This window comes from Echinops telfairi, unplaced genomic scaffold (genome assembly GCF_000313985.2).
Source record: "Echinops telfairi isolate 266 unplaced genomic scaffold, ASM31398v2 ScPeMD7_2010;HRSCAF=2546, whole genome shotgun sequence".
Lineage (NCBI taxonomy): Eukaryota > Metazoa > Chordata > Mammalia > Afrosoricida > Tenrecidae > Echinops > Echinops telfairi.
This window is the reverse complement of record NW_022105908.1, coordinates 20579235-20590699: the sequence shown is the minus strand read 5'-3', so window position 1 is coordinate 20590699 and position 11465 is coordinate 20579235. Positions and strand designations below refer to the sequence as shown.

The following is an 11465-nucleotide window of genomic DNA, read 5'->3' as shown; positions in this document are numbered from 1 at the left end:
GGCTTTCAGGCCAATAAACCTGCTCCCAACCTCATCCCGAATAACCAGAAAACACTGGATGTTTAAGCCTTTTTCTCCTTTTATTCTTTAAAAAAAAAAAAAGGAGAATAATAACCTTTACAGTAAATTCTAGAAAGTGACAGTTTTCAATCTCTCCATGCCTCTGAACATGATTTTACATTTCTCAGATACCATCATTCCCCCTTCTCATACTATGCAACATGATAATCCCTGAGAAGATGGAAGAAGCCCCCAGATAGGAGGAGCCCCAATTCTGGAGTCCTTCGGCAGAAGGAGAGGTGGCTTCTAGCTGGCTTCAGTCAGCCTGGTCTCACAGACCCAGTGGAAGAGCCTCTGGCAGACATTGTCATTCCACTCGCCATTCTCAGTGAAGTGAGCACAATCCTCGCCTCCGCCCAGGCCGTGCCCCTCAAAGTTGTCGGGCTGTTTTGGACTCCAGTTCCTAAGGACACAGAACAGGGATGGGCTCCCAGAAACCCACCCTTCCCTAAGTTCCTGGGGGGCCCAGGGCACCTGCCAGGCCGAGCAGAGGGAGCAGGGCTGTGGGAGAAGACACACACTCACTTGAAGCCTGTCTCATAGTCTGTCCCATCCTCCCATTTCCAAGGCCCGTGTTCATCCATGAGGCCCATCCAGGTGTTTAAAGTGCCTGTGCGGTGCTGGATAAAATTCTAGGGAGGGAGAAGGGGAGGTGGTAGCCTTCCCCACACCACTGACCAGCCACCCTCCCCAATGAGGAGTCCTAGGGGCTTCACCTGCTCTTCCTGTGAATTCACCACCACCAGGTAGGAATTCTCCATCTGGCAGTACTGCTGTGCCTCCTGCCAGGACTTCCCCGTCTGAGAGAACCAGTAGCAGCTGCCTCTGTGCTCCACCCAGTTCATGGGACAGCACGTACTCCGAGAGGCTTGGAGAGCAGAGAAATGTGCGTCTGAGATGAGACGCTGCCCGGGAAAGTGGGTACAGAAATGGACACAGCCCCGGGGGCCATCTCCTCCCACACCCACTCCTCACCATTGCGCTTGAGAGCAGTCATCTGACAAGTCAGGGATTGCAGTTCAGCGGCATGATGCTGAATTGCCAGGATGATGATGTCGTGAACTGGGACACAGGCAAATGGGGAGTGGGGACACGCCTTGGATGTCGGGTGCCCTCAAGCCCTCCCCATCACCTTCCCAAGGAGGACTGAGGGGGAGGGGGGTCTCTGACCTGCTTTGAGATCCTGCTTCTCTTTCTCCAGGTTGCTCTCCAGAGTCAGCAACTTGTTCTTCAAGCCTTGGCCTGGAGGGCAGTGAACCTCAGCACCCACTAGGCGGCACCCCCTTCTCTCTGAGGCCCTGGACCCTCCCTTCCACATGCACTCCTGGAGGGGTATCACCTGCTTGCAGCAGCTGTTTGTGTTCCTTCAGCTCGCTCTGCAGAGATGTCACCGCTCCTTGGAACCTGCCATCTGGGTCACAGGGAGCTCAGTGCCCAGGAGTCAGCTACCACCCTCGCCCCTCCCCGGCCCTCCTCACCCCACCCCCCAGGCTCACCCTGGCTGTTCAGTGCCTGGATCTCAGCTGCGGTGCTGGATGACAAATTGAGGGAAGTCGTTCTCAGGGTCAGCAGGTCCCTCTGAAGCTTGGTAACTGATTAGTAGGATGGGCCCATCAGAGTCAGCAGAGATGGAACCTTGCCCGTGCAAGGCACTGAGCAGGGTGCTGTCTGCATATTGCCTCACTCAGTCCTCACAAGGACCCGAGAGGGCAGGCGCGGTTGCTCCCCACATTAGAGAGGAGTCAACGGAGACTTAGAATGCATAAGTCTTTTGTCTTAAGTGATTCGGCTTTGTGGCGACCCTCAATGCACAGCATTGAGCTGCCCCATGAAGTTTGCTTTATTGAATCAGACCACCAGGAGCCTCCTTCCTCGGAGCCTCAGGGTGAATGCTCATCACCAACATTTAAGTTGAGAGTTGAGTGCAAACCATGTGTGTCACGGGACTTTATTTTGTCCACATCACCAGAGGCAACCCTCTTTGTCTGCCTCTAGGGCTTCAACACCATCACTGGCTCCATCAGTGCCCCTGGCAATGCCCTTCTCAGGGCTCATCTCTCACCCCATCCATGTCTCCAACATGGCGTCCCACAGTACCCTGTCATAGCCCCAATGGCTGATGATGGCACTGCTATTGCCAGGAATCCAGATCTGCCCTGCTGTGGTCACAGTGCCCACCACCCACCCTCATTGCTTCTATTGTGGTCTTCATACGGTCCCCATGGTTTTCTTGCCACTGTACCCTATCACTGCCCCAGCCCTGCCCACCCATGTGGCCCTCACTTTGGCATCCAAACACACAGATGATGACCAGCAGCAGAAGACCGAGGCCCAGCAAGAGCAGGTGAAGTTGGGATCCGTAGCAAATCCGCTGCTGGAAGGGCTGGAGAAGGCGAGACCCTGCAGGATGAGAGGCTGTCGGGAGGAGGAGGGTACTGGATGGGAGAGTGGCCGGAGAAGAGGTCTAGAGGGAGCTGTCTAGGAACAAAGAGTGGGCCCAGGCAAGCTGGAGAAAAGATGGGGTTAGGAGGATGGTGGGTTGGGGAACCCAGAGCGTCTGTGTTGTGGACCAGCACTGGACCCTCTCCCACCTCAAGAACACGCATTTGCATGGACTAGTGGGGATACTGTGAGGTAGGAGAGCCTGCCATTAGAACCCAGAGGGCTGTGGGGAAGACAGAGAGTTGAGGGCATTCCAGATGTTTCATGCTCATGTGCCTCTGGAACCACAGGTACGCAAATAAAATGTCCCTTCCAAACCCAACTGCTCATCGACCTCCCTGTACACCCTTACTTTTCCTCTCTCCCCCACAAAACCCAGGGAGCTAGGTCAACTGTCATCTTCCTTATCTCTGTCATTGTGAAAGTCCCCGGTCCTCTTCCGATGGGGACCGCCAGAGACTGAGCCCTGGCCACCTCTTGCCCAGAATTGTGACAACCCCCTGCCCCCAGGATATGTGGTGAAGCAACAGCAGAACCCCTGTAGACTTTTTGAGAGCATCTTTTAGGACGTGCTTCTCCGGGGACTCCTTTCCTCTTACCATTCCTAAACTTCGGGCTTCCCTCCTCACTCTCCAGGGTTTGGTGGTCTTCATACTTGATCGGCATGCTTGAGTCAGCGCAACCTCTGAGGCTTACAGAGCTGAAAGGAAGACAGGAACTGTGACCAGGCAGGTAGGGTGAGGGCTAGGCCAAGGGGTAGACTTGGACCGGAGTCAGAACCAAAGTGAGGATTCAAGTTCAGGTAAGAGATGAGGCTCCGGTTGAAAATGCATCCAGGGAGAGAGCTAGGAGAGAGAATGGACCTGCGTTTGCAACTGAGGTTGGCAGTGGGGTCAGGACTAGGGACTGGGGTGGAGTTGGGTTGAATTTGGAGTTGAAGGTGAAGATAAAGTTGAAGTCAAATTTGTTGCTAGGACTAGATCTTATTTGGGGCATGGAAATTGAGGTTATGCCTCATATTAGGATTGTGGTCAGAACTTACGTTGAGCCATAGATGAAACTGTGCCTCAGTTTGGCACCAAAGTTGGAAACAGGGTAGATTCGAAGATTGACTTTTGATTGGGGCTGGTGTTAAGATTCAAATCATATCTGGGATTGAAGTTGAGTTTAAGGTTAAAGACATACCTGGGGCTGAGGTGAGTATTGGCGATTGTGGCTATGACTGGTGTTGGGCTTGAAGATAGGGATGGGATTGGTTCAGAAGTGGGACCAGTTTGAGTTTCACTTTGCAGCTGAGAGTTGAGGCTGGCACGATTCAGTCTAGAATTCGGTACAGGGGAAGAGTTTCAAATCTCCTTTTAGTAACTAAACCCCTGATATTTCTTGTCATTTTGTTCCACTCAAAATCCAAAATGCCCTTCTCCCGATTTTCTCCAACACCCTCCCTGACCCCACCATGTTCCCACCTGCCTTCACAAGCCAGTTACCTGTGAAACGCCTGGAGATGTGATTCCTGGACTCTTCATATGGCACAGTCACCAGACTTGAAGACGAAATCCTCAAGATCCAGGGTCAGGAGTGACCAAGTAGAATCCCCTCTGGGGTGTGGTTTCCTACTGCCTTTTATAGCTGAGAATCCAGGGGCTTGAATTTGCAATGTCCTATTTCCCTGAGTTGGAACAATGAATAATCATGAGAGCGCATTTAAATTGGAACCTAGGCAGATTGCCCACGTGGGGATGGGTTTTGTGGGACCACTTTGTTCCTGTTCTGGGCTCTGCCTTCTCCCTTCAACCTTTCCTTCTGGTTTGCCCAGCTTCTGCAAAAGTTAAAAATATGTGAGAGGAACACTGGACCTGGTGCACTCTCTTGTTTGCCCTCCATCCTCCACCTGCTTTCATTTCCTGCCTCAGTTTCCCTAAACTGTTAGTGTCTCTGTCCATTGCATACCCAGATCCAAGGGAGCCTATTTTTTTCTGCTCTCACTCAAAACCACTCTGGGTTCTGGCATTTGAGCCCTGGCCCCAGCTGCCTTAGGCATGGCAGGGAGGTGAACTCAGCCCCTGCACTAGCCCATAAAGTCAGAATCCATCGTGTGGCTGGTGATTCTGGTGATCAGATTCTCTTCCACAAGGTTGTGTATGATTGTTGCTCATGGGGGGTGAGGAAGGGAGTTCTTGTGCTTAGTAATTTTTCAGAATCTAGTCTGTACAATATATATCATTTGCTATATTTTACATGGAGGCCTCTGACCAGCTAGATCAGTTGCCAGTGAATAATGGAACAGCTAGTTTCCTAAATGTCCTGAACAAATAAGTTTCCCAGCCTTTGCCAATGGGCTGTGTGTCCGTGTGGGGGCATGCGCTCCACGCTGTAGCAGTTTACGACTCTGCTTCAGTCTTTACTACTGGGCTGGTAGAAAGCTTCAAAGTCAATCAAATGCTGGGGTCCTCTGAGGTCTTTCTAGGGCGTGCATCAAGCCCAGTACAATTAAGTCCAATCACGTGGCCTTCTAGACCCCAGACAAGGCAGAAATGTTCAGAGCCCTACAGGAAGCCGCATTACCCAGCTTTCCCTTTTATTGTTCTGGTCCAATTGTTGTTTGTCCCAACTATTATCCCAGCCTCAGGCATCTGTAATTTCAGACAATTGCCACCGATGGTTTGAGACAAACCCCCAGACAGGCTGTTAGCAGGGAACAAGCTTTGCATCAAGTCAAATGAGAGTTCTGAGATTGGGGAGCTTTGGGGAAGCTATCAGGCATATCAAATGATGATAATTCTCTAGGAATGAGGCTTTGGGGGAAATTCAACTCCATTCTACCCACCCCAGTGTCTGCTGTAGTTCGGTTATCCCAGTTGGGGCTTTGCCTGGTCAACACAGAGTCAGTTCAGCCACAGTGAGGGAAGAGAGAGAAGAGTTTATGCTCACACTATGCCAATGCATAAGGAGGAAACAGAGTTCAGCACACCTCCAATGTCTGCTTCAAAAGTGTCTATGTGACTACAGGGTTTAGATATTTTTTGTAAAAGCTTATAGTCGTTTCTATATATCTAATTTTCCAGACAGGGCTATTTGAATCCTAAGAAAGAAAATAAGAAAATGTGTGGGACCCTGGCAATGCATTTTATCTACTTTGAGTGTTTTCAGCAGCTGCAAATTTTACTTTGAGGAAAAGTAGAAGGCATAAGAGATGAAAATAGTAGTAATTTATAATTTATCAGGGGTCCATGAGGGCAGGAGGGGCGGCGGGAGAGATAAAAGAGAAGCTCATACCAAGGGCTCAAGCAGAAAAAAAAATGTTTTAAATAATGATGGCAACATATGTACAAATGTGTTTGATACAATGGATGCATGGATTGTTATACGAGCCTCCAATAAAGTGATTTATTTATGAAGAAAGAAATGAAAAGGAGAAGGCTTCAGCTACAGGCAAGCCTTATGTCTGCCTGGCTGCTGACTTCTTTGAAATGTCACATTTTAGATTCTTGCATTCTCAGCTCCTGAACCTGAGGATTTTATTTATGATTATTATTATTTCCTGAGCCATCTGTTGCAAGTCCTGGTAGCGCAGTGGGTATGTACTCAACTGGTAACCAAAAGTCCGCAGTTCAAACCCATTCTATGGGACAAAGACGTAAAAGTCTGCTGCCATTTACAATTATAGTCTTAGTAATTCTTTTTTTTAATCGTATTATTAGGGGTGTAGTATGAGGTGGGGGGGCCAGCTCCCCACCACTAACCATCGGTTCAATAAGCACAATTAATTGTATGGTTGAGATATATAAATATTATATTAAAGACATTGAGAGCATGAGTGATAGAAGAGATATTACAATAATGCAGTCAGACACATTACATGGTAGCATTGCTCACCTCAGCCCCACTTGGTGGTCCACGTGGAGAGAGGGGGAAGGGAAGGAGGACAATGGGAAAGGGAATGAAGGAGAGGAGAGTGAGGGGGAGAAGAGAGAGTGGGAGCAAGACAGCCGTCTGGCAGTGATTGCCTTCAGGGAGGATGTCTGTAAGCATCTGACCTCCCCCCACAAGTCCCCCTTTTGTTTTATATATCAGTAACAGGACAGGGGGATCAGGTCACACATAAGCTTCCCTGCTTTCTTCTGGGCCTTGCTGGCTGAAGAGAAATACACCTCTCTCCTTTGCCTGTGAAAATATAAGCAAATAGCCCCTCTCTTCGGGGTGTCAGTGACCTGGAAAAAGAATTATGATTAAGCTTCTGTGGTTCCTTCGTGTCCTTCATGTCCATCTTTCTCTGAACATGGTTGCGTGCTTCTAAAGGGAGTCCATCAGCTTTATTCTGCAAAAACATGACAGATGGACCTGGATCCCAGACGTGGTTTCCATCATCTTGGGATTTCGTAGCATTAGCTCTCTCTGCCCTAACTTGTTACAAGCTTTTAGTAAGGAGAAAATTTTTTTGGCTAAATTGACCAAATGAAATTCGTCATACATAAGACTCCTCTTCTCCCCCTTCTGTTCTAACCATGCAGCCTTTATAGCATTGCTGGTCATCTCAGTTACCTTGCTTGGTCTTGAACCAGTAAAACTACTAGTTAGATAGCCTTCATTGTTATGTAAATACTGGCTCCCAGCCCTCAGAGAGTTAAGAGAGCTGACTAATTGGGAGAATTTACCATACTTTGAAAGACTGAAAAAAATTTTAATAAATTTATTCAGCTGTTCTTGAAGTAACTTACCAAACAGACATTTTTCTCCAAGTTTACCAGTAAGCTTATAGGCTCAATTAAGCCGCTTTACCTTTCAGGCTTCTAACACTGTATGACTTTTTTTTTTCTCTTTTTTAACATTTTATTAGGGGCTCATACAACTGTTATCCCAATCCATACACACATCAATTGTGTAAAGCGCATTTGTACATCGTTTCTCAAAACATTTTCTCTCCATTTAAACCCCCGACATTAGGTCCTCATTTTTCCCCTCCCTCCCCGCTCCCCCCTCCCGCATGAGCCCTTGACAGTTTATAAATGGGTATTTTGTCGTATCTTGCCCTGTTCGACTTCTCCCTTCATCCACTTTTCGGTTGTCTGTCCCCCAGGGAGGAGGTCACACACAGTTCTATGTAATCGGTTCCCTCTTTCCTACCCCTTCTCCCTTTACCCTCCCTGTTTTGCCACTCACACCACTGGTCCTATAGGGCTCATCCGTCCTGGATTCCCTGTCTTTTCAGTTCCTATCTGTACCAGTGTACCTCCTCTGGTCTAGCCAGTCTTGCAAGATAGAATTCGAGTCATGGTAGTGGGAGCGGGGAGGAAACCTTTAGGAACTAGAGGAAGGTTGTATTTCTCATCATTGTTACATCGCACCCTGACTGGCTCATCTCCTCCCCGAGACCCCTCTGCAAGGGGATAACACTGTATGATTTTACTATCTTGCAATCCTCTCTCTTGGTTAATTTCACTCATTCTCTCCATGCTGGCTTTAGAGGAAGTTAATGGGAGGGTCCTAGGCCCTCCCGAATGCCCAAAGGCAATGACCCCAAATCCAGATTTGCAAAGCCTTTCCCCTTAAATTTCTAATTCCACGTGGGGGCACTGTTGTTTCCCCACAACAGCATTCCAGAAGACCCCCTTCATTTAAAGGGTGATCAGACTTTGCAAGTACTCTTTCCTGATAGTTACAACTTTTAACTCTAGAAATGCAAGGAAGGAAAAATTGGCTTAAGTGATACTCCTTCTTTATAAACCATGGTATATTAGATTTCATCACTGCCTTAATTCCTTCATAATCCTGATCAATAATTCCAGCAACACCTTGAGAATTTAGATTAGACTTTCCTAATAAACATCCCATAGTTCTTTTAGGTAGTGGACCCCAATTGCACTCTTAATAATTTCTGATTCAATCACAGCTTTTGGCTTTTCCTCACAACTCTGATCAACTCCAGTATCAATTTTAATTCCTTGAGTACTTAGGTTAAATCTTCCTGATAAAAACTGTATTACTCTTTCAATAAGAGGTTCCTGCCTTTTAGAATAAAGCTGCTGTGAGGGCTTATGAGCCATCTCTTGGTTAGTCAATCCAACTGCAGGGAGAACAGAGACTGGGCTTTTGCAAGTTTGGTTAGGTCTGGTCCCCTGATGTGAAGCTGGGTGATATCTGCAGTTTTTCTCTAAGATCTTCTTTGCTTTGGCAGGCAGACAGCTAGCCTCCCACGCTTTGCTTGGGGGGACGGGGGAGGGTTCAGTATCAAGCTCCTTCCACTATTTTCCCGCAGGGAAAATGGCAGTCCTTTATTGTTGAATTTTGAAGGACATTGACTCGCCCAATGAGTTCCCTTCCTACAACGTGGGCAGAGTTTAGGTTCTTTTAAACCCAATCTCGATGGCTGCAGCCTGCTCTCCCTACACTGTCTCTGAAGATGACCTGTCTTCCCACAACTAAAGCACTTTCTTCTAGGTCTGATATAATTTGCCAAGGCAGCTGCCATGAGGTTGGCTTTGTATTCCTCTGTCTCCACATTCCTGCATATTCTAAGATAATCTAACAGTGTGTCCTGTTCCCTGTAGGGACGCCAGGCATTTTTATAGTGTTTATTGGAGAAATCATAAGATAGCTTATGCAGTATGTCTCTTACTGCCTGGACATTCTTTACACATTTGGAAATAGCATCTTCCAGTCGGGACACAAAGTCAGCATAGGATTCATCATTCCGCTGTCTTATAGCTGTGTAACTGAGCTTTCTCTCTTCTGATGGAATTATCCTTTCCCAGTCCCTTAAACAAACTTCACGTATCTGTCCTATTGTCTGTTCAGTAAACTGTAGCTGGGACTCAACTGTGATATACTTCTCATCCCCTAGTAATTGATGAATTCCTATATCTATGCCCTCTTCTGCATTTTTGAGTGCTCATGTAAGGGCTGCTTCCTTTCACAGCATTTGATATTGCAGAGATTCTGAAGAGGAAAGACACATTTTCCCCAAAGCTTTCCAATCTGTAGAGGTCCAGCTCTCGGATTCTGCTAAAGCCTTTATCATGCTAATTACAAAATGAGAGTCTGAGCCATAATCATTGACTGCCTACTTGAGATCTTTTAGCAACTTAAAGGGAAGGGCACTGTGAATTCCTTGTGGGTGTTTCCCACAAGGCTGTCTGCTAACAACTCTAACAGGATAAGACATTCTGAATTCTAAATCTCCTTCTTCTGCAATTCCTCTTTCTACTCTTTAAAGTAAAGGTGCTTTCCTACACTTTGCTTATTTGCTTTTATTCTCTGAGCTGGTCTCCTCAGCCTGTATATCTTGTAGTTTCACACCCCGAACTTCATCTTCTGTGTTAGCTCTCCTAGTTTGCATTTCTTTGGAGCTAATCTCTCTACCTCCAGCACTGGCTTGCTTGCTTGTTTTACAATCTCTGGTCTTTCTTACACTAAATTCCAGCAGGGGAGCAGATGCTTTTACTATGCCCCCTTCTGACTCAGGCTTAGTTTTTTCAGCTCTGCCTAAAATCTTCTCATCTGCTTGAAACTCATTCTGACTGCTTCTCACCTAAGGTGACCAGATTTTAACATTGGTAAAGCGGGACACCATTGATAAAATTCATATCCTGGCGAAATAGCCACATGGCAGCCGAAAACCATATACCCTAGCTAGTCATGCATTCTTTAAAAAAATCCGACGGGAAAAATTGTTAAAAATTGGGGCTGTCCCACCAAAAGTGGGACGTCTGGTCACCTTATTCTCACCTGATTTAAGTTTGGGTATTTTAGACGTTCCTCACTACTCTGCTGGTTCTGTTTCTTTGCTTTCCCTATCTTTGAAAGCAAGGGAGCTTCCTGGGATTGCTTAATAGCCTCGCTTTGGGTCTTGGATTCCGCTGCCTTTCGTACTTAATCACCTTTAAAGCTTTTGAGGCTTCAGTCCCCCGAGAGCATATAGGCTTTGGCCACGAGGTTTCTTTTAAAATCAGAGGCCTTAGATAACAAATCAATCCCCGCTTTTTCAGTTTTTCCTAAAGTTTCATCACTTAATTCATGCTCATTCAAAGACATTTTAGCTTACTTTTCTAGATTTGGATAGCTCACACAAGACTTCTCACTAGACTGATAATCTTCATTCTCTTTGTCCTGCCAAGGTACTAAAACCATCTTAACTTGAACCCACAGAGACCACTTCTCCACGGGGATACTCTCCCCATCTCTGTGTGCTTTAAGTTTACAATGATGGATTGTAACTTTTTATTACTTTTAGAAAACATTGCATCTTTTTTTTTCATTACTTTTACACCCTGTCTTTTCAGTAAGTGAATGAGCGTACTACCATAAGTTTCACATTTACTTTTACCTTGACCCATTGTCCTCTTTAAAATACTCATTCACTATTTCAACTATTTATCTGCCAATCCCGACACCAATCCTCACTTAACACAATTTTCTGATTCACTCGGCATTCCGGTGGGGCTGTACAATTGTTACACGGGGTATAACTCATATTGCCACGCGATGGGCGCCATTTGTAGTATGAGGTGGGGGGGGGCAGCCCCCCACCACTAACCATGGGTTCAGTAAGCACAATTGTACGCTTGAGATATATAAATATTATATTAAAGACATCGGGAGCATGAGAGATAAAAGAGATATTACAATAATGCAGTCAGACACATTGCATGGTAGCATTTCTCACCTCAGCCCCGCTTGGTGGTCCACGTGGAGAAAGGGGGAAGGAAAGGAGGACAATGGGAAAGGGAACAGAGGAGAGGAGAGTGAGGGGGAAAAGAGAGAGTGGGGGCAAGACAGCAGTCTGGCAGCAATTGCCTTCAGGGAGGATGTCTGAAGCATCTGACCTCCCCCTACATTAGGGGCTCATACAACTCTTATCACACTCCATACATACATCAATTGTGCAAAGCACATTTGTACATTTGTTACGCTCATCATTCTCAAAACATTTGCTCTCCACTTAAGCCCCTGGCATCAGCTCCTCA

The 11465-nt window shown here is 46.8% G+C and overlaps 1 protein-coding gene across 1 annotated transcript; it reads right to left on the bottom strand.

Moving 5' to 3' along the window:
• Positions 1-306: 306 nt before the first annotated feature.
• LOC101658084 (asialoglycoprotein receptor 1) lies at positions 307-3333 on the bottom strand. The gene is made up of 9 exons (XM_045293418.1): positions 3102-3333; positions 2344-2460; positions 1557-1652; positions 1400-1486; positions 1231-1302; positions 1036-1122; positions 777-928; positions 586-692; positions 307-463 (listed from the first exon to the last, which is right to left on the bottom strand). Exons 1-9 carry the CDS (start codon positions 3166-3168, stop codon positions 307-309), a joined length of 942 nt encoding a protein of 313 aa, XP_045149353.1. The 5' UTR covers positions 3169-3333.
• Positions 3334-11465: the final 8132 nt, after the last annotated feature.